This window comes from Pocillopora verrucosa, chromosome 14 (genome assembly GCF_036669915.1).
Source record: "Pocillopora verrucosa isolate sample1 chromosome 14, ASM3666991v2, whole genome shotgun sequence".
Taxonomy (NCBI): domain Eukaryota; kingdom Metazoa; phylum Cnidaria; class Anthozoa; order Scleractinia; family Pocilloporidae; genus Pocillopora; species Pocillopora verrucosa.
Window position 1 is genome coordinate 789,979 of NC_089325.1, and position 27,901 is coordinate 817,879.

Genomic DNA, 27,901 nt, shown 5'->3' on the forward strand with positions numbered 1-27,901 from the left:
TTGCCGCAGAATCTCAAGGGCTTACAGATTTCTTTAACAGATAGTTACGCGGCACATGTGAATAAAGAGCGACTCATTTGTCAGTGGAAAGGATCGCTGCAAGAAACAGGACTGGCTTTAGTTTATTAGCTTCGCAGCATCGTTCGCAAAGAGACCGAGAGTTGAAGGCGGACAATCCGGACAATCCTCTTAGCGCAAGACCACTGAGATAATATATCTGGTCTTCCGTTAGAGCTTTAACGGGAAGCACAATAACTGTAGCGAATGGTTTTGTTCTAGAGAAGAGAGGGGGGGGGGGTGCGGATGGTGTTTTCACAACTTGCAAGACAATCTACACGCATGCTAATCAGCGGTGTTTTCAAGCAGCTGAAGGCCTTCGTTCCTGATATTTTGAGCGGATTTTCGAGGATTATAGGGGGTGTTTTCTTCTTCAGATACAGTGTACGATGTCAGTATCGGTCGGAAGGATATTCGTGAATGATGGTTTCAGTTTGGGAAAACGAGGCAATATTGAAATGAACGACGGGAAACGGCTATGAGTTAAGCAGTATCACCGGTCGATTCAAGGGTATACAACGCTTATTAGAGTGATATAGCAAGTTGACAACAGCGCGCGCCCCGTCGTGTCTCAGAAGTGACTGAGAAGTCGTTGCAACGAGCCGTCAATGTTACGTTTGTTCTTGAATATCCTAACCTCGGCTCTTTAAAGATCACCATCACCTTTGAATTTTCGGTTTTATAGCCTTAAGGACAACGAAATTATCTTCTTTGAGAGTTATGTAACAAGCGCAAGCAGAGAATAGTTATAGATACCGCAAGTAAGTTGTTGACATGAATCCGCAAGGGCGATTAAATTTTGAAATTATTCCATTCCAGTCTAGTCTCGAGTGAAAACGACAACGACAATGACAACAAATAATACTGAATAATACAATAGGCAATCCTCGTGATATTTCATTATAATAAACTTCAACATGAAGCAAGTTTAATTTATTGATGAATTAATTCACGATAAATAATAGCATCCATTCTTAGAGTTTTCATACAGAGTTAAAGAAATGTACCAAAGAAAAGCCCTTACGTTGTTTAAAGTCTTGCTCTGAATTGAAAGGAAAAGCGAACTGAGCTCTGAAATCTTATATTGCTTGCTAACGACCGTGTTTCCCTTTGGGAATCCTAAATAAATGTAGCGGTAAATTTTCACAAATACACCGAATAAAACAAAGAAAGAGACCTGGTTGTCCTGGAAATAACTTTTGAAATCATTCCAGATAGCATTATCTTGTTTATAAATGCACAATTTACTCAAATCCCAGGCGTTTTGATCGCGACGGGAAAACCAGCGAAATGACGTCCTAAACTTGTTAGGAACTGAACGGCAACGCTAACACTGGAAGTCGAAATTGAGTCGCGTCCAGACTATCTGCACGCTTTCCCATTCTGAAAAGACATTCCCGTCCCCTTGCTAAATCACTCTACCATTGCAAAACAGAGGTAAACGCGAATTACTCTGGACACTCGAGTGTAAATCACTCTGAATATACATTTGAGGGATGCGGATTCCTCTGAATTGTTTTCTTTGTACAGTCTCACTTGGGCAGCTTTAAATCTGAGGAATGCTTATTGCTATTTTAGCATCTTAGTCCATGGAAGTCCACATATTAATTAATAAATTCAAAAGAAGATTATAACAATCATTATAATATAAATCTGTTTTGATATGCTTGTAGATCTGGATTCAGTAGAAGCTTATTTCCTTTTTATCCTGTTATTTCATTTTTATCAAGTAGTATAGAAAGGGGTTGGAGTCATGGTTTTAAACATGAAGAATAATGCTTGAACATAGTCACCACGGTGAGTGCGAGTGCGTAGTGGAGAGAGAAAGAAATTTGTACCAAAACAGGCAAATTTTATTACGATTTCGAGCTGTCGATTGATATGATAACGTTGAGTGTATTGTTATCAGTCCTGCAAACAGCCTGCAGTGCAAACGTCTTATTAGGGCGAGTTAACGTTAAGTAGTTTGCGATCGTTTATTCAACCGGCCATATTTGAGTTGGAGTTAGAGTGAACGTGGGGGGATGGGCGAAAAGAAACTATTATATGTCGATGAGGAGTTGTAAAGTTATCACACATGTCTAATACGCCCGACCTGAGTCGGGTTGTCTTCACCAGCGAGCGGATTGAGTCTGATTGCGACCGGAACCCAAAATAAGCGCAAGGCGCTTGATCAGTGGTACCGGAAGTAAGAGGTTAACAGGAGCGACGGGGGTTGAAGATGTTGGCAAACAGACTCGATCGGATCCGATGGAAACAGTTCGTCCTGGCAAAAGTCGATCGGACTCCCGGAGGTCGGTTCGCGAGAGACAGAGAAAATATCTCTCAGCCATGAGGCGAAACAAGCGTGCTACACATGAAATATACGTCGTTCTTAAAGCCATGTCGAGAAACAAGCATGCGACACCTGCAACATTTTCTCGAAATAATTTTGCGGAAACTTGCGAACTATGGGGTTGATCAAAGTGCTCTACGATTTTTTGCGTCCTACTTATGTAATAGATCCCAAAAATGCAGTGTCAATGGAGCGTTATCCAGTGCAAGCAGATTAACCTGCGGGGTTCCCCGGGAAGTATACTGGGACCTCTGCTCTTTTTAATATATATAAATGATCTTCCTAATTGCCTCGATATTTCCTGCGCAAAAATGTTTGCCGGCGATACTAACATCACCGTCCCTGGTTGCACTTTTGCCGAACTCGAACAAGCAACAAATTCTGAACTTCACAATCTTTGCAGCTGGCTAAAAGCCAATAAACTTAGTCTAAACATCGCGAAAACTGAGTATATGGTGATTACTACTCGTCAAAAGTTTATTGCAGAAAATTGTAGTGAGATTGGCCATCCAATTTGCAGGGTTGAGCATGCCAAATCATTAGGTTAAATGATGACCGACTTTCATGGTTTAATCACATCAAAGAACTATGCAGAAAGATATCTTCGGCAATAGGTGCTGTGAGACGCATTAGGTCCCTCATTTCTCAGTCCACTGCAGTACAAATATATAACGCTTTAATCCAACCTCATTTCGATTACTGTGCCTCCGTTTGGGATGGATTGAGTTCTTATCTATGTGAGAAACTACAAAAATTGCAAAACTTAGCAGCTAGGGTTATTCTGCAAACCAACTGTGAGGTAAACTCAAGCCTGCTTCTTGAAACTTTGAAGTGGGACCAGCTATCACTAAGAAGAAGAAAGCAGAAAGCTAGATCAATTCGGCAGTTTAAGAAGGAAATCAACCGCGCACTTGAAACATTCCATTCCCACTCGGCAATCTTGTAAATCAGTTTTTATAGTTATTTTAATTTTTTGCAAATGATTGTAATTAAAATACTATTTGTATAACTGAAGATTCTTAACCGAGATTAAATAAAGATCTACTACTAAAATTAGCTGTTCTTTACGCCATGGGGCGAGACAAGCGCGCTTCTCATGAAATGTACGTCGATCTGAAGGCCATGACGAGAAACAAGCGCGCTACACATATAACATTCGTCGTTCTTTAAGCCATGAGGCGAAACAAGCGCGCTACACATGTAACATCCGTCGTTCTTTAAGTCATAAGGCAAAACAAGCGCGCTGCACATCTAACATTCATCGTTCTAGAAGCCATGAGGTGAGACAAACGCTACACGTGAAATATACGTCGTTCTTCAAGCCATGAGGCGAAACAAGCACGCTACAATAAAATATACGTCGTTCTTAAAGCCACGAGGCGAAACAAGCGCGTTACACATGTAACATTCGTCGTTCTTTAAGTCATGGGGCGAAACAAGCGCTACAAATGTAACATTCGTCGTTCTTTAAGTCATAAGGCAAAACAAGCGCGCTGCACATCTAGCATTCATCGTTCTAGAAGCCATGAGGCGAGACAAACGCTACGCATGAAATATAAGTCATTCGTTAAGCCATGAGGCGAAACAAGCGCGCTACAATGAAATATACGTCGCTCTTAAAGCCATGAGGCGAAACAAGCGCGTTACACGTGTAACATTCACGCGTAATGACTTAAAGAACGATTTTTTTCATGTGTGGCGCGCTTCTTTCGCCTCATGGCTTTAAGAACGACGTATATTTCATTGTAGCGCGCTTGTGTCGCCCATGGCTGAAAGAACGACGTATATTTCATGTGTAGCTTTTGTCTCGCTTCATGGCTTAAAGAACGACGCAAACGCTACACATGAAATATACCTCGTTCTTTAAGCCAGGGGCGACACAAGCGCACTACAATGAAATATAAGTCGTTTTTAAAGCCATGAGGCGAAAGAAGCGCGCCACACATAAAAAAAATCTTTCTTTAAGTCATTACGCAACACTCGATCTCCGAAGTCAACTTCACGAAACAAGCACGTGACACATGTATATACCCTGTTCTTTAAACCATTCTTTGTTTCCATTGTTTTCATATAGTTCACGTTAGAGAAACAAATTGGTCACACTTATTCTTTTTTCCTTGTTAGATGTATATCTTTGTTTAGCCATTGCACTATGCCTGTTTTAATGTAACGTAAAACATACCACAAGCTTCAGAGTAAGTTTATCTTATCTCCCAAATTTTAAATTATCCCTGCATTGCTTTCGTATATTCATTACTTTTAATTTTCTACGTGCCTTCGCACTGTTAGGAATTGTGTTTATTTATTGCAGGGTTTATGGGGTCGTTAAAGTGGGATCAGGTACCACGTTGGCAGACCTTTCTTTCATGTATTCGCTTTACCCTGTGCGAGTCGTTCGCGTGGCAAACATTCGCGTCGATTGTTTACTTGGCTTGTTTCATTCGCACGTATTGCGTGCTTATTCCAACTTTAAATCAAATCAAGCCATTTCGATTACACTATTTGGTCCACACCCAAATATTAAGACTCCACACGGTACTATTAAAATTATTAATAACCATGGCTTTCTGTTTAATCAAAGCACCTTTCGTATCGCAGTTTAATATTGCATATAAACATAGCGATGATTTCCTGTCGTTGTATAGTTCACATTGCGATTGTCGCTCTTCGTCTATGCCATTGTCAGCATTGCCATTTATCCAAGATTCTTCCTTTGGTATTTTCCTCAGCCTGTCTTTGCCAAATTTGAAGACACCATCCTCACTGACCACGAGGCGGATGTAGTGGACAAATTCAAAGTGCGCGTTTTGGTAAAAAAAATATAATTCTGATAATTCTATTTTAATTCCACCACAAGAATACAACTTTTTCAACAGCGTTACAAAATAAAGTTCCTGTCATTCTCAATATGAATGAAGCAAGGCTTTGTATTGTGCTAACTTTTGGGTTTGGGAGGAGAAATGATTAAATAATGAAATACCTGTAAATAATCGCTTTATTGGCCTTTTTCATGCTTTTAATTATACTCAGCTCATATCGGTTGCTACAAGACCAATTTCTGGAACTTTTGTAGATCATATGTTTATTGATGATAAGGCTAGTGTCTTGAAATCTGGTACTCTATCCCTATCGCTAAGTGATCATCTACCTGTCTCTGTCTCGTGGAAATCTAGATCTATCAAGTCTAAGGTTCCTGGTCATAAGACTTTTATTTTTCGCTCGACCAAAAACATCTCTGTTGACAATGTTTTTGTCTGACTTAGATCGTGCTCCTTGGAAGACATTAGAAAGGTTTGATAATCCTAATGAAGCATTCGAACAATGGTATTGTTCATTTAACAATGTACTTGAGATACACATGCCTTTCAAGACACGTCGAGTTAAAATTCAACACCAACCTGAGTGGTTTTTAGCCACAATAAGTTCTGCGATCAAACAGCGTAAAAATTTTCCATGGGCAAGCAATTCGGTATAATACCGAATCACATTGGCGAGAGTATCGTCTGGCGCGCAATCAAGTTGTCCATTTAATAAGGAAAGCTAAGCGTGATTTCTGTAGAAACTCCATCGATTGAAACCTTGACAACCCTAAAAACTTATGGAAAATAATCCGCAACTTGACTCCTTCTCAATGTTCCAATCTTCCAAGCCATCTATTGGTTGATGGAATAATTTATGACAGTCATAGTGATATTGCTAACTTGTTCAATGCTCACTTTGTCAGTATTGCTTCCTCAGTTGTGCTTAACAAAAACGAAAATACGAATCCCAACTGGGATTATCTGAAAGAAATCAGTTAGGTCCAAGCTTCCACCGGGAGCTTCTTTTTTTGTTCTTGACACTTCATTTTATAACTTTCTTATTGGAAATGACCTGCTCTCTGATTCCCAGTTTGGCTTCAGAAAGTCTCGCCCATGCGAGCTTGCTGTTACTAATCTTATTGATCGCCTTCTCAACAATATGGACAACAAAATCCTAAATGGGCTCTTGTTAGTCGACCTTAAAAAGGCGTTTGACTTTGTAAATCTAACATTCTCCTTTTAAAGCTTCAAATCTATGGCTGTTCACCTTCCACTCTAAAGTGGTTTACTTCTGGTCTCTCTGACCGTTTTCAATGTACTAACTTTAAGGGTACGCTTTCTGACCTTTCGCCTGTATCTATCCGTGTTCCGCACGGTAGCATTCTTGGTCCTTTTTTCTTTCTATTTTTCATAAATGACCTCCCTTTATTTCTCCCACAGAACACTACTCTCACTATATTTGCTGATCATACTTTTATAACTCAATCTAGATCGACTATTCATGAGTTAAATGCTCGCCTTAATCTTGACACTTCTGGCGTGTTTGCATGAGCTAACTTAAATGGCATTGCCCTCAACACGTCTAAAACTAAATCTTTCTTGATCTGAACTTCACCTTCTAAATGATCATTCTCTTGATGTTATGTTTAATGGGAAGTCAATTGAACAAGTTCAGCATGCTAGACTGCTTGGTATTACTTTTGATTGCCTTCTTAGATAGGAGAAACGCATCGATAATATATGTTCAATTTTAAACAGCAGATTGTCTTCTCTTGAGAAGGATCAAACCATTTCTTAATCATCACTGTATTCTACGTTTCTAAAACTCTAGTATTCACAACCTTTTTATCTATTGTTCGAGCGCGTGGGGTAGTTGTTCTAGTTATTTATTGTCTCGTCTTTTTCGCCTTCAAAAACGTGCAGCTAGACTGCTCCTTAAAGACGACCTCTCCCAACCATCTGTAAGCTTATTTTCCAAGCTCAAATGGCTTCCTATTTTCGACCTTAACTAAGAAAACTTGTACTCTTATTCACTATTTTTAATAATCCTGATGCTCTTCTTTATCTTAAACGTAAATTCAATTCCTTATCTTCCGTTTGTTCAACTGGTTTGCGCACCAGAGCTTGCGCTTTTCATCCTCAAGTTCCCTTCCTGCGGTCTAATTCTGGAAAGCGCACATTTGCTTACTCTGCTGTCAGCCTTTTTAATTGCCTTGACACTGATCTTAAGAAAATAGCTAGAGTATCTCTTTCTCCTGCTATTTATTCATCTAGATTAAATAGTTTTAAGCATCTTATTCCTTAAGTCTGCTAATAATGCTTCTCATCTTGAGGAATTATTGTGTTATGATTGTCGTTTTTCTCTTTATTGTAACTGTATTAGAAGGTAACTGTTTATATCATATTGTATCGGTGTTAAACCATACAATTTATAGTTTTAGTTTCTCTCGTAGTAAGTCGTTTTGCTGATTAGTCGTTATTTTATATATGTATTTGTACTGCTGTGTTTGCCGACATTTTCCACCCCTTTCACTACTCTACTTTGCTGTATATTTTCTAAGTCTCTCGTGAACTAACACGCGGCGAGTCCGACATACTCTTGCCAAGGCATTCCCGTCTCCATCGGATCCGATGGAGTCCGGCCGTTTGCCCACATGTATTTCCACCCAGTCCGAAACTCTATACTTTGCTGTATTTTTACTAAGTCTCTAGCGAACTGACTTCCGGTGAGTCTGGTTGTTCACGGCCTTCGTCCATCGGACTCACTTTAGGTGTATTGGACAACCCTCAAAGTTATTACTAATCATATCAAACACAGACTACAACTTTTGGGCAACACAGTTTATCGACAAGCAGAACGAGACGCTAGCACTAGATATCGGTAAACTAAACCAGTAAGGGTGGTGTGGACGGGAAAGCGCTGATCAGCTCGAAACTCAGGCAGAGTGTCACAGCGCGTCTGAAACCCGATACACTGGAACAGCTACGACTAACTGTCTAGGGGCGTGTTCTCTTCGTTACTATCAACCATCATCACCCTGAGTGATCATTATGCGACATTCACTCCTCGCCTCCACCCCTCTCCTTATTTTTTTTATTATCGAACACCTTACCCTCTCTTTACTTTTTACTTTAAAAAATAATAAACATTACAGTTTTCGGCAAAATAAGGCTTTATTCTAACCTTAAATCATAAAATCGCTATCATTTCATGTATATTTACTATCAAAAAATTGTTTTTCCAGCTCTAGCTGTTTACATCTTAATTGCAAACTCAGTTTCTTTTGTCGCCGATTTCTATATTACCACAGTGTTTTGAAGGTTGATTTATCCGTGGATATGAAAATTTCGGCAATAGAAGAAGCAGTTTCACCTATAAGATGTCGTCTGAAGCAAATACTTAAGAAGCCATATTTAATTTTTGTATACCATTTAAAACCACGTGACCGCATACCTCAAAAGGTCTACTAGTAAGTTGCAAATTATTCCGCGGTCTTCACAGTCTACACGATCTTCACCCTGCGTTTTAGCACGACCGTTTGAAACTTTATTCTACACAAGAAGACTTGACCGGTGTATAATAAGATTGTATTTATTTTTCGTCTTTCTCAAAAGTATGACTACGTGTCTTAAAAAGGGGAATTTTATTTTTATAGTAATGATCAAAATATACCTATGCTTTCAAATATTTAAGAATGATTGCCTAGATAAAATGCTCTTGAAAGAGTTAGGAAAAATAAACAGAGGGCGGGTCGTTTTATTCAGCAAAAAGCAATCGGCAAAACACGAAGTCTTATCTAATGCAAAAACTGTATAAATCGAAATAAAGTAACCAAACACGTTTTTCTTTTAAGCCATTTCATGAAAAATCAGCTTCATAGTAGTCTTTTAAAATTTTAAATCTTGATGATGTTTATTCTCATGGCCATTTTCTTTAATTTCTTGTCTTTTTTTTAAAACCGATGGCTTCATAAACTTCATCAACACAAGCATAAGAGTCGGTTCTATTAAAAGTAATACAGCAACCTTTTCCCCACGAAATCCAAATATAGGATTAATTTTGCTCATTAAGACCTTATTTTCAGAATAACAGAAGGACTGTCCACATTGCCTCCTTCCTATTAATATTGTTTGGTTGCTGAGTGCATTAAACACTTAGAGGGTCTTGTAGCCAGCTAAATGATTTATGTTGTGGATGAACAAGCAAAAGGAAGGAAGTATGGCATTCACCCACTCTTACAGAGGTATGCTGACAGCATCAAAGATCATAAAAACTTTCGTGCTCCTTACCTGGAGGCAAAAGGCCGCTTTTATGAAATCTTCATCCTCAGAGTGAAGAATATTGCACAACTCATTGATCCAGATTATGTCAAGGCATTCCATTTCTTTGACACAGACAAAGGGAGCTATGAGTTCACTATTGACACTGGATGTTATGTGAAAGTCTACTGCTGAATTAATTTGAAATGGATGTCCATTGAAGTAATGGAAGCTTGAACCCCATTTTAATTATTGTGTTTTGATTGTTTAGATGAAGGCTCTGATTCAGACAGATTAGTTTCTAGAGGCAATCATGAGACTTGAAGGTAAAGAGATACACCTACAGTGTATGCCTTAAAGTTAAATTCATATGAAAAAACTCTGCTGTAGAGCTTCAAACAGTGTAGAGCCAAGATTATCTCTCCTTTAGGTAATTGCTTTTTAGTGAAATTTGTACTTCATAGTGTTTCTTCCTGTAATCTTTACTTATTTTATTCATGTTACCGAATGTACATGTAGCTGAACAATCCATTCTGGAGCGGGGGGAAGGGGTGAAGAGTGTGGTTTATAAAATAAAAGGAAGAAAACAAAATCATGGTAGAATCTATCCAAGTGAAAGCCATTAGGACTGTGGGAGAGACTGTAGCCAGATCTGATGAGGAGATGGTGGCCAGCTCTGGGGAAGACCTTGGGGCAGGAGACAAGAGGACAGGTATATCTCTGGATAACTGAAGTTGCTCAAACTAAAGCTGGAGGTGCCTTTTTTTTCTTTTCAATTTTGGATTAATTTTTTGGATACTTAATTTGAAATCAGTCCGCTTAAAAAGGTTAAAACATGCTCTACTGGAGTAATGACTGCAGAGTCTTGGAAAACACTTACATGTTGCATAAGCACTTACTGCCACAACTTGTGTTATGACTTGGCTTCCGAATAACTCAAAGATTTTACATGCAGAACTGTTTGTTTTACTTATGTACTAAAATCTTTTTAATTATAATGGACACGTTAGATAGCATGTGATATTTAAAACACAAAACTATTCTTCTTTGTATCAAAATAGATGTAAAGCACTGCCTTAACTTCTCTTCTTGAATTTTACAGACTCACTGTACCAACACTTGTCACCCATTGTTCTTTTAAAGAGTCAACATTTGGATGTTTCAAGGCTTTACAGGAGAGCAAAGCGAACACCATGCCAAAATGGAAAAAAAGGTAGAAATATTTAAGCCGATAATTATGTTGTGCAATTCCCACCATTAAAGGAAATTGAGGTTTTTCGTTAAAGATACAGAACACAAACCACAAGTCACATTCGAATAGCAGTTCTTTCCTATTCTTGGAAGAATTTTGTTAAGTGGAAGGCCGTCTAAGTCTAGTACTGAAGAAAGAGTTTGAAGAAGTGTCCAAGTTTGTCAACAGAGGCATTTGCGGAGATATGCCATGTTTTCAGGTCACATCTACAACCAATTTAATTACGAAAAAAAAAGAGTTGCCTGTTTCTTCTTGGTCCGACAAAACTTTGGTCAGAATTAAAATGCAAGAAAAGTTACCGTAAAATATCAAGATTTTCCCATTGGTTGTTTCATTTCTTGAAGGGTTTTCTTTATATATAACTGTTAGAGTAATGTCCATAATTTAGACATCCCATCAATTATCGATTACCGTTATTGTAGATTCTTTCACTTGGAGATTCCCTCTTTTGAAGTTCCCCTCTTTCAATTTTTCTGAGTTGGCATCTTTCTGATATTTGCTCCTCTACCATCCCTGATTTTAATTTCTCTTTCTTTTATGACAAGGCATCGTAGCAATTTCTGTTTTAAGAGATGTTCTTTTTTAGAAATTCCCTTATTTTAAGTTTTCTACTTAAGTCATTACCAACATTCCAAGACAAAATGGCGGATATCCCTAATTGTGTAAGCTTTTAGGGCCCTTAAAAAATGGCTGCTGCTAAGTAAGGCTTGTGTTAGATCCTAGCTTTTAAGCTAGGGAGCAGCGTTCATGATAACTTGGTGAAAAGAGTGGTATTTGATAGAAATGATAATCGAACCTCAATACACTTAATTACCATTATCAAAATGACAGGCATCTTTCGGGGTTTCATGCGGGGAAATACAATTCCTGATAACTGCAATAATCACCCATGTGTTCTCTGTAAGTTGCCATCAAGTGCCACCAAAAATCCTTCCATCTCCCCTTGAGTAACAAACGAGTCCAGAAAGTGATCTTCGCATTCTCTACCTCGAGGGTTTTCCTCTCGTAATAGCCTTTTTTGGATCAATTTCTCATAGTTTGGAGCAGGGAATTTTCCCCTAAAACTGCTTACTTTTCCTCTTTTAAGTATGAGCAGGGGAGCCAAATATTAAGCGAAAATCTCGCGCAAATCCAAGTAAACGAACGAAAGAAGGAAATCTGTTCGCCATTTTGAAAAAAGTAAAAAAAACAACAACAACAACAACAAAAATAAAAAACAAAGACAACAACGAAAACAAAACAAAGCAAAAGAAAAAAAGAAAACAAAAAACAAATTCACCCAAAATGGGTGGGTGAGAAGCGGTAAAATAATTCATAACTTTCATAGAATTTGTTCGGAAGTAAAAGCGTATTTGTAACGACATTTCATTCCAAATATGACAAGTTAGTATGCTGAATGCTGCATATGGAAAATAGAAAAACAAACAAATGTCTATGTAATTGGGCATAATCGGTTACGTCCCGTGTACGCTTGACACTACGGCCCGCCAATTTGGAAACACCTGAGCATGCGCCTGCGAGTTTTCGCTGGACTACCTCTTAAAATATCGTGGGAACAAAATGTCACCAGTTGTAGCTTTTGAATGTGATCAGATGCATCTCATAGATGATATAAGCAATCGTAACGGGTCTTCCTCGTCAAACTTTCTCGCCTCCTAGCTTTGCTGATAGTTGTAGTTACGTGATTATAAATCACGTCTAAACAATGTTCTATAATCGCACGTCCTAATCTCATACCCATTTATATCCACATTTTTCTTCCACCTTGTACTAGGTAAGCGTTCCATCTTTTAAAAGTTCCATCTTTTTTATTCAGCAGAAGCAAACTGCAAAAGGTGGGATCTAATCTAATTAATTTTTTAATTATCTAATTAAAAAATCTAATTAAAAAGGGGGGAGCTAAGCGAGCCGTTCTAATGAGTAATTTCGTAAAAAAAACTTGTTATTGTAAAACCTGTCTGAATTCATTCTAATCGGTATTTTTTATTATTCTTCTTGTGGTCTTTTTTTTTTTTGTCCTTTTAGGTCCTTTTTTTCGTTCTCCTAATTTTTCCGATGGCTTCACAAAATCAAAGAACAAACATGCACGAGTTAGTGTTATTATGAACAAAAGAGCAGTGACCTTTATGGCGAACTACTAAAAAGCATCTACTCACATAGTAAATATTACGGAATCTTAAATGTGTTGGAATTTCTAGGAAATTATACCATGAATGGCCAGACATTCGCTACTGACTCGTAATCATCATAAGAAGATTATATTACATATCAGCTCCAGTCCATTTCAAGCTATATTTGATTCCCATTCTTCCTTGCAAAGCAAATCACACATTGTTCCTATCCGCCTTTTTTTTTTTTACTAAAATGCAAGCTAAAAGAGAAAAAGTCCATGTCGTCATCGTTGATCTATCCGTTGGTTTCCTTTGGTGTGCGCCTAAGCTTTGTTAAAGGAGGAGATTTCTTTATTTTCACCAGTGTTATTCGAGAGGTTTAATTCTTCGAAGGAAGCGGCTTCATTCAGGGTACCCAAATCATCAGAGCGATTTGCAAGGGGACACAGGGCGCCCAGCTTCTCATAATGCACGGCTTCATTTGAGATGCCCAGTGCTTCATACCGATTGTTTCCAATATGGGAGACTGGCTTTTCTTCATAAGGAGCATTGCCATCCTTTTCATCATTCAAGGCGTAAGAGGTGAGAATAGGGAGCGGAACTTCAGTGGGTATCCCATTCGACCTACGTGATTTGATCTTACCCTTGCTTCGCTTGCATTGGCGAACGATGCAAATTGTAGTGAGACCAAGAACAAGAAATCCACCACACGAAATACCGATTACCATTGGCAAAGGAAAACCTGACTCCGTCGGTCCTAATTGTGGTAGAGAAAAATATGAGGACTGTTAATCTAACTTAGCATTATGAAATTTTCGTCTTGAGGTAGTGGCAGTCATTATATAATCTCAAATTTGTTTGGCAGCGTCCGTTGGCACTAGGAAGCGAATCCTGTGTTCTGATCGGCTACCCGAGAGGGTTAAATGGGCCCATCTTGCCCACTTTGATCCCTCCCAAGAACAAAAATATTGCGTGGCGCGGACTTAAAAGTTCGTTATCTTTTGACAATGTCGGCGATGGAGTTGCAAAGAGCGACAGGAGAAATTCAAAATTAATAAGACATAAAAAAAAGCGGAAAAAAAAAACTCGACCGTTATCTAGCCATCTTGACCTCATGCTTGGTCAAAAACGCATATATATTTAGTGTTTTAGTCTAATTCGTGACTAATTGTGAGACCATCACGACTTGCAGATCACATGACTCATTTAAAGAGAGTTGATTTGTCTGTTTACCTTCTCCTTGCTCGTTTACTTTCAGGGATTCAGGATCAACGCTCCAGGGGCCCATCCGGCCACCTTTTATTCCCTCTTTAAGTGGCGTCAATGCCTCTGAATTTTCTAGCTTCTTTTTAAAAGTTAGCTTAAATTCAACAAGGATACTTCCCTTCCTGGCAAAAAGATTGACAAGAAAATATGTCTTAATTACCAAAATGTGTTCTGTAAATTCCAACATCGAATTCGAAAAGGTTAGCACTTCCAATTTCTTATTAATCCTTACTTGAATGATAATATCTCTACGGCAATAAAGTTGTCATCCTCGGAATATAGCTCCTGTATCTGAAATAAAAAGAATGAATTAATACGAAAATAAACAGATAGATAGATAGGATGTATATGCACCCGAGGAACTGGTTAAATCAATCAATGAATATCAATCAGAGCAAGAGTAGATTGGTGTCATAGAAGAAATTTCTATGAATGCGCAAGATCTCACCTCTTTTACAAATTCAAGAGACAACTTTTTGAATGCTGAACTGCTTTTCTCTTTTAATGCATCATTCCATTCCGTCTTCACACGTAATTCGACGATAAGTTCTGACATTAAATAAGAAATCTTAATACACATCGTGAAAACGAAATTAACTTTATAACAGATAGACTTACGAAACAAGATGAGCAAGCAGTCAATGACCCCGAAAAGTAAAATGAACTACCAAAGCAAAAAGGATCCGGAAATATAACCGAAACAAAATGAAAAAAAGAAAAAGATAGGAATAACAAACAAATGTACACAATGATAAGAATAACAGTAGTAATAATAAAAATCATGATAATAAAAATCCTGACAAAAAAAAGAGACAATCAAAAAAAATAAGAGCAGAAAAACATGGAAGTACAAAACAACAAAGCAAGATAAATAAAACAAACACCTGTTTTGATTTCCTCTATTGTTGGTTCTTTGGTCTTGGGTTCGTCTGTCTCAGGCGAGTCTGTTTTCACCTTTTCTGTCGATGGTTCCTTAGTGCGTGGTTCGACAGTTGTTGGTGGCGCTGAGGTTTTTTGATTTTTGTGATCAGTTGTAGGAAATAACTTACCGACCGAGGAAGAAATACCGAGCTCTTTCGAGGACGAAGATGGACTTATTTTCTGTGATGCGCTAATCAGAGTACTGAAACTTGACGCAAACACGTGTGTGGCCGTAGGAATGACTGCTACATTGGTGTCAGATAAAATCACCCTTGACGCTGAGGACTTAGGGAAGTGTGTAGTGTGTAGAGATGACTGCTCATTGATGCTGGGTACCACTTATGGAAATATAGGAAAGAGAGAACTTATCATACTTCAAAAAGCACCCTCCCCCCACCCCCTAACAATCAAAAAATATCAAGGTTTCGATAAGTCGTGAGATATAATAATCATGGCTTACCAGTTTCACAATTGGGTCCAGTGAAGCCAAACACGCATGAACACGTATAATCGTTAACACCATCAACACAGGTTGCTCCGTTTCGACAGGTATGACTATGACAATCATCGATGTCTATCAACACCATGAAACAATAAAAAAGGATAGATGTTAAAAAATATACATATTTGGAATTACATTTGAGATTTAAAGAAAGTTAAGTACTTAAGACTGAATAAGACAAGAGAAACCAACGTGAACAGATATCTAAAAAATTATTAAAGAAATAGGAGATTAAATTAAAAAATGCAATAAAACAAAGCAGTAAAAACAAGGACAGAAGGGAGGGAAAAACACGAAAGCAAAAATGGTCATTACAACCTTCCACCATTGGAAAATAAATCTTTGCAAGGAGTGTTCGCTATTAATTTTAAGAACAGTCTACTTACTTGCGCGGAATTCATCAACTTTGTTTTTCTTTTAGAACTAGAAAATTCGAGACTTGAAATTTCCCCGTGAATCTTAAATTTTGAATGTATGTATTTACCTTTAATTAACTGTTTTTCTTATAAAAATAAGCGTCTTAATGGTGTGATTTACTTATCCTCGAGACTATTTTTCACAGGATCATAAACTGAAAAATGGGTGTCACCTTTACAATTTTTTCCATCCCCAGTATAGCCAGATGGGCATGAGGCACAAGATATCGTGAGGTTATTCTTTGTGCATTGTACACCAGGATAACAAGAGTCGTTATTGCAGCGCGTGATCGGGATATCACAATCACGCCCTGTAAAGCCAGCTTTACATATACAGCTGTAATTGTTCACTAAATCAAGGCACGTTCCTTTCGGAAAAAAAAGCAAAAAAACGTAGATTAGAATCCTTTGTTTGCTTAGAATTTGTTGAAGAAAAAACATTTTTTTTTATAAGAACTTTAATCTGTAACATGATAATTCAAAACTACTTAGGAATTAATCTTTGAAATTACCGAGAGTAAATAGTATTTAGTATTTAGTATTTTAAATAGTTTCATACATAGACTACCAAAATTCATTTTGTGGAAAGCTCAATTTCTGCATTGATCTTAAACTGAACAAGATAGCTTTTAGTTGAGACACTTCAAAGAGAGTTTTCTAGTATGGAAGATCTTCTTTTGTATCAGACACCGACATAACATACTTGAAAAGAACCTTTGGCCTCACTTCTCAAATTATGGCCTTTCCAGGGCATGTTTTCATTATCATGCTTGGATAGAGGCCAATTTGTCTTTTTTTTTTTAAGAAACCCAATTTAGAGAATGAATTATTCCAGTATACTGAGACAAACTGAAGCCGTTTTTCTTTTTTCTGTTGTGGAACAGCCTCGATAGCAAAGCATGGTTTCATGTCGTCAGCCATTGTATAACTAATATTAGGTAAGGAGTTAGTACTTTTCAGGATGTACAGCACACACTCGATTGATTGTTTGAATTACCAAGATCACTACGGAGCTAATTGTGACAGGAACCTGGAAGCGTATAATATTAAAAGATTACCATCATTTTCGTCAAAACAACAACGACATTCATAAGAACAATAATTATTGTAAGATTGATACCTTACCATTTAAGCAAGGCGATGACTGACATTCATTAATGTCCACATTGCACTGTTTTCCAGAGTATCCTGATGCACAACTGCATTGATAACCATAGACCTGATCGGTACAATTTCCTAAATTGGGACAAACAATCTAAGAACAATTAGTAGATAAAAGTATCCGCACTTGTAAAATTAAGTAGTTTACATCGTTTCGTTTGGTTTTTAACATATGTTTTAGTTACACTTTGCGAAAATTTGTAAATTAAAGGGCGACTTATGAACTTTAAGTGGTCCAACTCAGCAACGCTACTGCTGTTTACGATGCTTGTTCGCGTACCACTGGAGGCAGGAAAAATATACAATTTTCCCTATGCCGGGGAAACATGGTGTTCTGTCTTGAGCGAAGCCACCAGCCGATTTTATTTAGCAGTACGTACATTTTCTTTTCTTTTTTCAAAAATAAGGAAATTAAGCTATTTTGGAGTTAGTGTTCCAAAACACTAAATGGATGTAAATTTATATATTGATAGAACATTAACTTTCAGCGCTCTATTTGAAGACCTTACCGTGAGAACAAGGAGATGACTGGCAATAATCAATATCGTTATCACAATTTCTGCCATCAAATCCATCATCACAGATACAGGTGTAGTTGTTAATTCCATCGATACACTGCCCTATAGTTCAAGAACACATTCATAACTACAGGTTTTAGTTCTAAGGAAACTGTGGTGCTGCGCTGGTGGAGAGTATATTAAGTATTCTAAATTTAGTTGATTACTTAAAGGGCATGTAAACCCAAAAATACATGTTTTTCTTATACTATGTAAAAAGTGGCGTAGAAAACGAATTTGAAATTAGTTTTGTCCAATTCGACTTATTTTAGGAGAAAATCGGCATTTTCAACTGAAATTCCATTTCCGGTAGAAACAATAGCGAGAAGTCGTGACGTAAGCGGTGGAACCAAAATATTGCGCAACACATATTCCCCAGTAGAACTGGTGTGGGAGTTCGTGTAAGTGGCGGTAGTTCGGAAGATATTTTTTCAGAAGATAGCTACTCGAATGCCTTAAGCTTAGAACATGACAGCGCTGGGGATAATCCAGAATCTTCAGGAGAGTCTGGGCCACGTCCTTAACAATATGAGCCGCGTAGAGTTCACCGAAGCGATCCGCACGAAGACAGTACAGAACATGTCGACAGCGATGCGACCGTCTCGGAAACTCAGACTGGTATTTAATTTACTTTGTGATTTATTTGTATTTAACATGAAAATGCAATAAAGCGAGGGTACAATCTAAAGGAATGCAACAGAATTTTTTTTTAACTTGAGCTTCTGAAAGTGTTTTATATAAAATTATCAAAGGTGCGAGTGTGGAACTTGTCAACCAATGCCGACAACTCATGAAAGTGTTTGTTGTACGGAAATCGGGCAATTGTGGCAAAATGGCCTGAAACCCAGATAAGTTGTATCACTGAGCATCCAGGTTTTCAGTCAATTTGCCTCGATTTCTGGGTGCTGGAGACGGCCAAGTACGCGTACAGGCAGCAGCAAAGCACAGATAATCACACCGGAAACGACTAAGCTAAATATTTTCTGTTTCATCTGTTTTGTTACATTTTGAGATCGATTTACTTGAGTTGTCTCTGCCATTGATTTAATAATACAGTACTAGAGCTAGTTGTTTTTCGCTTCTTTCCTGGCAGGAAATTTCGCTAAATTGCCTACAGATAGCTTGTTCGTTGGTGTTGGGGATATCTCGGAAAACACTTTAGGGTCGCTGTGCTATCTTGTGCGGTAAACAATATCCTTCATCTCAGAAGCATTTCCATCGATAAACAAGTTGTATCATGTACAGCTCAGCGCTGGCTCCCGAACAACTGGCTTCCCCATAATATTTCATTAGATGAGAAAAAAGATGTTTTTAGAGAACCAATAAAGCTATTGTTGTTTAATTAACGAAACGTTTTCGTGTAAATCGATTTTGTACTTTCTCTGTTGACCTCTAACTTTTGAAGAACTTAACTTCTTTCTCAGTTCGGTCGGCCACTTCCGAATCCTCGTCGTCTGCCGACGGTATGGGTCGTTTTTACACTTCCGAACAATTTGCTTCTGGTGAGGCCTGAATCGTCGGTACAACACCAGGAAGAAAAATGACTGCTACAAACAACAGAACGTTCGAACGGCTCGACGAAATCGGCTATTTTCACTTGAACAAATTTCACAAACTGTCGCTTCAAATTTGCGTCATTTGGAAATATTTGCATTGTATGCCCAGTTTTGTTTGAATTAGTACAAAACTGGACGACACAACGCTTCACCATTACGAAAAAATCGAATATATTGAAGCAAACTGTAAGTGAAAAAATCATGACGAGACCAGCAAACAACGGCTGTAGAAAAGACTCCTTCGTGCCTCACGCGATTATAAAACGAGACTTTGGAGGGTCCACCCGTGACGTCACAGGAAAGATGGCGCCATTCAAGATGGCGAATGTTTCGAATTTGGAAGAGCTTTTACAAAGTGAAAATGGACTTTTGAGAATAAACGAATGGTACCTTTGGTGTACTTGATATATTTACTAAACATCTATGTGAAAAGAAAATGAACGTTTTTTGGGTTTACATGCCCTTTAAATAGACCGCCATAAAGAGTTTTAAAGTTGATGTTTCGAGCGTTAGCCCTTCGTCAGAGCGAATGACGAAGGGCTAACGCTCGAAACTTCAGCTTTAAAACTCTTTTCCGTGGCCAGTTTACGTCATCAACTCAGTTGATAATACTTAATTATATACATTAGTGCCTTGTTCAGTTCTGGAGTTATGATTTTAGCACACTATGAGTTGATGATTTATGTTATCGTTATAATCTTGCACACGCAGAGCACAAAACCCAGTCAATTGAACAATGGCGGACCAATTTTCGGTGAGCAATTTGATCGATTTGAACCTTATAAAATTTCCCCTAAGGCTATGAGATCCGAAATTGCTATGTTCGATCAGACACCACAGTATGAAGGTACTTGTCATATGTTCCAACAAAAAGTACGTAGATTACAGTGCTGCATTTTGGACATACTGCTGATGATAATATGGTAATCAATCAACAAAGCTTAATATTCCACAAATGTAGATGTCACATGTCGTGCTTTGAAGACACGCTTTTTAAAACTTTTTGAAGACCGCATTCCATATTTGGTCTTATATTCATTCTTAGGGCGTTCACTCAGTACAATTTCGCTTTCGCATTCCGTCTTTTTAAGCTTTTTCCTCGACTGAACAACCATCCTTTCACCATTGGTACAACTGTTTACTGAGATACTTTATATGTGAAGCTTATATCATTATAATGCTTACCATAATTATGGCAATTACTTTTTATTATAAAGCAGAGTTAGAATTAATTACCTCGTAAACAAGGAAAAGACTGACATTCATCAATTTCTGTCTCGCAATATTGCCCCGTATATCCTCCGGCACAGTCACACGTGTAAATACCACTTCCTCTGGGCTTGTGAGGCACGCATATACCTTTGTTTTTACATGGACAGACATTGATGGCGATGGTGATGTTTAAAGTAGATGAAGCCTGACAACTGTCGGTGGCTTCAAAGTAGAATTGAGTGGTTTTGTTCGTTGTGACATTCCAAAATAAAATATTGTTCTGTATCCTCGCTTCTTTGGGAGTGCCTTCCAAACTAGAGATGGTTACTGGCATACCTTCAGGATCTGATACTTCGATCAGCAGCTCAAGCTTCTCTCCATAAAGTGCATAGTAGTCAGTCTTGGGTGTGAATTTGGGTGGGTGGTTGACTAAATGTACATAAAATAATGTTTGAGGCTGTTTTTAGTTTAAGAACCTCTACTTATAATACAGAGGTTTCAATAAAAGCCGAACAGCCGCTTAAAAGAACTTTTACTGCTAGGTTCCTGCGAGCAGTCTCTTGTATTTAGATTTCGAGTGGGTCTCACACGAGTAAGTTACGAGCCGACTGGCTGGGGAGCTATTCATTTACAACCTTCCAGCGTTTATAGGCCTACTATGGGACCTTAAGTCGCCGTAACGTTTGGCGACTTTGGGCGATTTAAAGCGACTTAAGGCGACTTTAGCAAAATTGGCACAAAAAATATTGCGACTTTAGGCGATTTTATGTGACTTAAGGTGACTTAAAGCGATTCCATTTGACTGAAGCAATAAAACCAAAGTTTGCAACAGTCTGTCCATAAAATTTAAAAATGTCTACAGAATCCCTTGCAATAAACACAACAGCCGTTTCCGTTACTTAGGTATGCTAATAAGTCACCATAGTCTAAAATATCCAGATTTCAAATCAATTTAGCTAAAAATGTTCAGACAGAATTACCACAATAGCTATTGTAAAATTATACAGTCAAAGCTAGTAAATAAATAGCCAGGAAAACATCATGGGTTACATAAAACTACTTCCTTTCCAGTCTCTCCAACTACTTTTCTAGCTGCAGAAAACTATGATTGGAGTGGAGTGGATAGGGTCAATTGGGAAAGGTGGAACCCTTATGACATTGCGTAACCAATAGCAACCTAAGGAAACTTAAGGCCACTTAAGGTGACTTTAGGCGACTTTGGGCGATTAGGTGACTTAAGGCGACTTAAGGTCTCAGAGTAGGCCTGTTTATCCACGAACACAGCATTCTGATTGGTTAGGAATGACAGGCTAATTACATAAATTTCGCAAAAAGTTATTATAGAAAGTGCTATTTTAGATGCCCAGAAACTAAAGCGAGAATACACCTTTCAGAGCTTTTATATTTCAATTTTTTCTGGGCGAGCATGCCCCCAGAACCACAAAACGTGAAAGGGACCTTTACAGCCCCTTTTCCTTTTAAAAACGCCTATTATACCATCAATAGCCGCCTATTGACAAAGTTATTGAGATCGTTTATATTACTAGATTACCTTGTCGCTTACTCCAAGAATTTGCATCAATATGAGGCAGGCATTGACTACACCAGTCCCCTGGATTTGCTTCATTAGATGCGAAGCAATAATTGTTGATTAGGCAAGAATTTGTCTGTTAAAAGAAAAGAAGAAATAAACACAAAACTATTGTCACACGGCGCACCGTCATCAAGTGTTTTAATTCGATGTTTAACTGAAATAAAGAGGGAAAAGCGAATAATGACTATTCAAGTGGTAAATCCTGAAATAAGCCTAGTGTTTTGCATAATATTAAAATGTCTACTTGCCTTCAGAAAGCATCCTTGTGAAGAATTACAGTTCAAACAAACAGAGTCGTAGGATATGAACTTAAGTTTCTGGTCGCTTTGAGAGAAGCCATTGTTTGACACTGAAATCATCAGTCCAGCTGCTGGTGTTCCTTTCACATTCTCATCATATTGCCTAACCATCACTGGGGAATCTGGTAAAAAGCAGTCCACTAGAACAAGATCCGTCATCACCGCTGGATATTTAACCTCGGCATCATTTGGTACCCATGAACTGTTCCAAATCTGGCGAAAGAGAGAAAAAAGGGAAGAAGTAAGTCGAAGAAAAGGAGGGGAGGAAGAAAGAAAGAGAGCAAGAAAGGAGGAAGGAGGGAGGGAAATTTCTTATAAATTTAGTATTTTCTATCGTCTAATGTAATCTCTAGTGCAAGTTGAGGTAGTACTGAGAGGAGATGTTGCTCGTAACAGTGACTACAGTGAGTGACATTTGAAAATTCAGAGAGAAAACAGCTTTCAGAGTCAAGGAAATTACTGTGTATAATTACATCTAGTACCTAAATTGAAAAACCGTCCTATTGAAAGGACTAACAACGTCAAGTGATCATTTAATACCGTCTTGACAGTAATGACATGGATGTAGTTAGTTAATTACCTTGACTTCAGTTATATGGCAGGTCAAATTGGTCGAATTTAAAAATTGAGTTCCTAAAACGGTTGCCCTCTTACATGGTCTTTGTCGCCTATCACATAATCCATCGCTTTGAAGACTGCAAATGTCAAAATTTAAGACAATGTTACACTGAAATACATTTCTACTTGTTACATTTCTTTCCCTTTTGTTGGTCGAGTACAATCTTGTTGTTAACATAGGCAACTAACTATTTTTTAGTGACTAATTGATTATGCCAAGCTTGGTTGTGGGAGCTTTTACTTTCCTGCAAAACAACCTTTCCTGATATAAAAAAGCTTTAAGGGCTTGATGGTTAAGTGATGCCTCCAACTGAGTGGCGGAGCATTCAATTGAAATCTTGAGTTTGGTCTCTCTTGGAACCAAAACTTTGGGCCTTGACCTACCAGGAACGTTACTCTGGCAAATTGGAACAAAATCTGACTGCGAAATCAGAAATCAGACTGGCTGGGGTTCCGATTCTAACAGGGAACCCAAATGTATCCTTGCTTTGTTTTCCAGCACTCCTCAAAAGTGTTTAATATTTCTGACGAGCCCTGAAGAACGAAGAAAGGATATATTTGTTTCAAATGAATAATGCGTGAACTGACCGCTTTATAGAGGGATTTTGGTAAACTGATATTGAGCAATCGTCAGCAGTATAGCCTTTATCGCAAAGACATGATCCGTGGACACATTTGCCATCAAAAGCGCAGTCATTAGGACACATGATCCTTGCAATCTGGTCTACTATTGTAGGCATTTCCACGTCAGTCACGTCAGTTGCATTAAATGTCATGTTGCGGACTGCCTCGTCGTTGCATTCACTCATTAAAAGGGAAACAGCTCCAATGGCAAAAGAAAGGTCGCCAGTGTACTGAGAAACATTAGATAAAAACAAATTTTAAAAAGCAAGGAAAATAAAGGAAATAGAAGGAACAGTTGATATGTGTTAGACTATCAGTTATTAGATATTCAAATGGCGGGAATTGACACTAATTCGGCAGTAGCGCACCCGGTTTTTATAAAGTTGTTGCTTTCCCTTAGTTTACCTGTCACCGCATTTGTTAATGTCACCTGGTTCCGGCGGTATTTAGGAGTGTCAGTTGGTCGTATGATTTTTTTCCGATCTTTTTTTTTCTGATCTATTTTTTAACGAAAACGGCTTTGTAATGGCCATTCTTGTAGCACGCGTATTAATACTATCAATATAGCTGAATCAAAGTGTGTGCCGAGTGTGGGTATGACAGTCGTTCGGCATGAGTCAAGTTTCGGATAGTAGCGAACGTAAATATGGTAATATACCTACTGAACGTAACAAGAAATTAGCGTACTTAACGAACCTATTTCCATTGCATCTTACTTCATGATCGTTACGAGATCCTCCTGTATTAACTTTGCAAGGCTACTATGTTTGCTTTCATAATATTATGAGTAGGATAGCTATACGGCAACAGGAACAGGCTGCTGCTAGAGGATTGACTTGCACTGTAATTATTCCAAATTTTTCTCTGGCAGGTAGAATGACAAGATGTTTATCTATCGACTATCATAAGTCTGACACTGCAATTCTAGAAAATGTCGGTCACAGTCACCAAGAATGGCTTCTTTTAATACTGTAACCCCTGAACGAGCAAAGTTCAAGGTACAAGTTTTGATTATACATAGAGTGCTTGAAGCGTACCTCGATATCAGCCGAGCAAACATTAACTAGGGCTTGTATGTTTGTTCCTAACTTGGCACACAATTTTCCCATGGTTGTATTTGCTAGTTTTTCCGTGCAATACCGCGTCGCATTTTCCTTTGAAACTTGAACTATCGATCGTTTTTGTCGCTCATGAACTTCTGGATGATCACGTTTCTTGAACAACTCAAAATCGTCCTCCGTCAGGTCATCCGAACTTGTTATGTCTCTCTTAACATTCCTGTTACACATCAGTATTCTATTAAGCCTTTGATTAGTTGGGAGGCCCGGGAAGAAAACAGGTATTCCATCATGACATTCATCTGTTATATTTTTGTTTTCGTCTTCGCTGCAAGCACAGGCCTTTTCAAAGTTTACTCCACCACTGTGTTCATTGATCTTGCCTGGAAGTTTATGGAAGTAACTTGGGAATTTTCTGCAACATAAACGAGACATAGATTGAATTTAAGCATTCCAAAGTTATCAATTATTTATCATACAATAAAAACTAAAACAAAAGCAAAAATCAAGCAAAAACAACTTGCAACAAAGTGATGTTTAGAAAGCTGGAAAATTGATGCATCTTTATGAGGTCAATTACGGAGTACATGCAATGCAATGTTCTATGGGCGAGTTTCTTTCACAATTTACACAAGCTGCCAAAAAACTGGTAATAAGAATTTAGCGTGTCGTAAATTCAAGGTAATTAGGCTCAATGAATATTGCTGAATAATCCCCTGATTTCGTTTTGGGGACTATTCAACAATATGCACTTCGCCTAAGTCGAATAACTGCTAAGTAGCATATAGCGAAACAGTGGATAGCGTTCAAAGCGCGCTTTGGCTACTCAAACTCTGAATACCCTTTGCTATTAAACTCCGAGCACTGCGCACGGGATTTGTGACCGGAAATATTGTAACTATTACAGGAATGAATGGATCAAATCATCTCCTTGTGCCTCAATATTGAACTGTTTCAATATTTACTAAAAAAATAATTCACCTCAGTGTCGGCGGCTAGCGGTGGATATTTATCGAACCTCTTTGCAGTTAAGTAAATATCCATCACGAGCCATCAACATAAACCAAAGGCGAACTGAGATTTTAAAAGATATTCTTGCCTTTGACTGTTTCCGAATGTATTTATATCACCCTTTGTTGGTAAATACGTGCATAATCCGTCCTCGTTAGCCTCTTTTTCCGCTCGCGGAGCGTAGATGGTGACATCTATGCCCCAATAATTTCTTTCCAAGTCAACCTTTATTCCAGTGGGAAATATAACCTGAAAGAAGGTTTGGCCATTAGTTGCGCGATAGGGCAAAAAATACAATAGATTTTGAACCAAGAGAGAAAGTTTGTTGTTAATATGTGAAAATAATATTGATATTGCTAATGATAACAACAATGGTTAAGTGTCAAATCTGACAACAACAATTTTAATGGCGACGATGATGATGATATGCATTGTAATCCTGAAAGTAAGTTCAATAATGTGAATGAAAACGATACTGTAATCCTTGCAATGCATCATCAACATTCTTCCCAGTGCTCCCCTTTAAAGGCAACAATTTTGGCCCTCCGACTTATTCTGTTGCCACTTTATTTAATTGCCTGGGAAAAATTCAAAGCACTCACCTCGTACTTGCTGTTAAAACCTCTAATAAGCTGTTTCAAGGATATTCCTGGGGCTAGGCATTTACTCCGAGGTATGGTAACTTGTATTGGTGTGGTGTCATCTCTGGTGAGACTTGGATTGCAGCAACTAAATTTAATAAGGTCATTATGATCTCGTAATATGACTCCGCAGTTACAAGTTACGCTTTTGGCATTGTTGCAGGCCCACTGTCTTGTCTGCACCTGCAGATTGGAAGATCACCATTAAATTCGACATGGTGCGGCAGCGTAACGAAAGGGATCGCTTCCGCGAAAATTGTTTGACATTTTTAAAAATGGTTTACTTCCGTAGCAAACAACAGAGCGTTATTTCAAATAAACAAATGAAATAATCCAATTGGCTATGGGCGTAAATGCATTGGAAAAAGTTGGTAAATTATCTAAATCCTTAATGGAACAGTAAATGAAAGAAAAGCGACGATAAAATGTATTGTAGGAGAAAAATCTGTCTACGCAACATTAAGCACTATAATACATTCGTTGTAATGTAATTGACTACTTCTAAATTATGATAATTAGATATTACAGCTCTTTATTCATATGGAGAACTAAAGAGGTTTGGGGGCTGCTCAAGAAGTTATAGGGTTGCTCGTATTGTCGACTCTTACTTTTTGTCCTTTCCAAACCTCCCGCAACCAGTCCATTACGATCTTGATATTAGAAAATCACTGAAATTAGGCTTCTAAAATTGTTTCACGAAAATTGTGAGGTAAATGATATATTTAAGGTGCGAAAATTGTTAACATTTGATATATGTCACCTCAAAGTTTTTTTCGGTGTTGCTGTACAAAGTAAAATCACCATGGCCCATGAAATCTCTCCAACCCACGCTAGTAAAAAATTAAAAGAATAGTAAAGCAAACAAACAAACAGAAAAAGGAGAACGGATATTTCTTCGGGACGGAGAGGGAGGAATATACAAGTTAGGAGGACTTTGATGCTGAAAATGTCAGCAGTGTCGATTATTGCGGGGGTATGGTAATTATTAACGGGGAACAGTGCTCTTTGTGTTGATTATGACTACAGTGACTTCCGTTTGGATGTTGAAGACGGTAAAAAGGTGCTTTGACTTTTCCAAGTGTTGTTATTAGCCTTTATTTGTATGATCAGTTGTGGTAGCTATCTCTCACAGGACCATGGGACTTGTACTGCTGCGTACCTAGTTAGCCTTGTGCTATCTATCTGCGAAACACATTTTCAACTTTTAGCCTTGTCTGCTAGTGACAAATTGATTCCGAGTTGGCCTGTACCTTCTCACTGCTCTGTGACAGTATTGAGCAGTGTCCTTTAACCGTGCAAATTCTTGATATAGCAGTTTTACTAATTTTGCCGATTGTAAAAGACCCTCTTAGTATTTTAGCAGTTTGGTATTTTATAAACGTTAGAACGGATCAAATTGTAAAAAGATATATGGAGATAAACTACTTTTGAGGGTTCTTCATTTACGTGTTTAGGATTGTTATTACTATATTTTGCTACCTTGGATCCATCATACGGATGTGAGGATCAGTTACAGATCTGCATTTCCTCGTCTCAGTGTTTTTTTGTTGTACAGTAACCTGTAAAGCAAAGGTAATTAAATGTGATTAAACTTTCAAATGTAGCTGGGAGTTACTTCCTGCGGTCAGTGGGAGGGAAAGCAGTTTTTT

At 38.1% G+C, this 27,901-nt stretch overlaps 1 protein-coding gene across 2 annotated transcripts in view; it reads right to left on the bottom strand.

The window, feature by feature from the left end:
- Window positions 1–12,441: 12,441 nt before the first annotated feature.
- The window catches only part of LOC131785410 (von Willebrand factor D and EGF domain-containing protein-like), a 35,335-nt gene continuing 19,875 nt past the window's right edge, over window positions 12,442–27,901 (bottom strand). Inside the window, exons 6-24 of one of the 2 annotated variants that reach the window (XM_066161290.1) lie at window positions 27,732–27,811; window positions 27,013–27,082; window positions 26,214–26,435; window positions 25,700–25,860; window positions 24,580–25,015; window positions 23,507–23,772; window positions 22,881–22,995; window positions 22,250–22,513; window positions 21,960–22,074; window positions 20,432–20,836; window positions 17,592–17,702; window positions 17,047–17,157; window positions 16,095–16,289; window positions 15,464–15,577; window positions 14,967–15,086; window positions 14,531–14,631; window positions 14,315–14,373; window positions 14,050–14,204; window positions 12,442–13,573 (exon numbers count right to left, since the gene is read on the bottom strand). In XM_066161290.1, coding sequence (XP_066017387.1) covers window positions 13,140–13,573; window positions 14,050–14,204; window positions 14,315–14,373; window positions 14,531–14,631; window positions 14,967–15,086; window positions 15,464–15,577; window positions 16,095–16,289; window positions 17,047–17,157; window positions 17,592–17,702; window positions 20,432–20,836; window positions 21,960–22,074; window positions 22,250–22,513; window positions 22,881–22,995; window positions 23,507–23,772; window positions 24,580–25,015; window positions 25,700–25,860; window positions 26,214–26,435; window positions 27,013–27,082; window positions 27,732–27,811 — 3,534 coding nt within the window. In that variant the 3' untranslated portion in view covers window positions 12,442–13,139. Of the gene's footprint in view, window positions 13,574–14,049; window positions 14,205–14,314; window positions 14,374–14,530; window positions 14,632–14,966; window positions 15,342–15,463; window positions 15,578–16,094; window positions 16,290–17,046; window positions 17,158–17,591; window positions 17,703–20,431; window positions 20,837–21,959; window positions 22,075–22,249; window positions 22,514–22,880; window positions 22,996–23,506; window positions 23,773–24,579; window positions 25,016–25,699; window positions 25,861–26,213; window positions 26,436–27,012; window positions 27,083–27,731; window positions 27,812–27,901 lie in introns of both variants that reach the window. The other variant, XM_059102297.2, reaches the window with a different exon arrangement.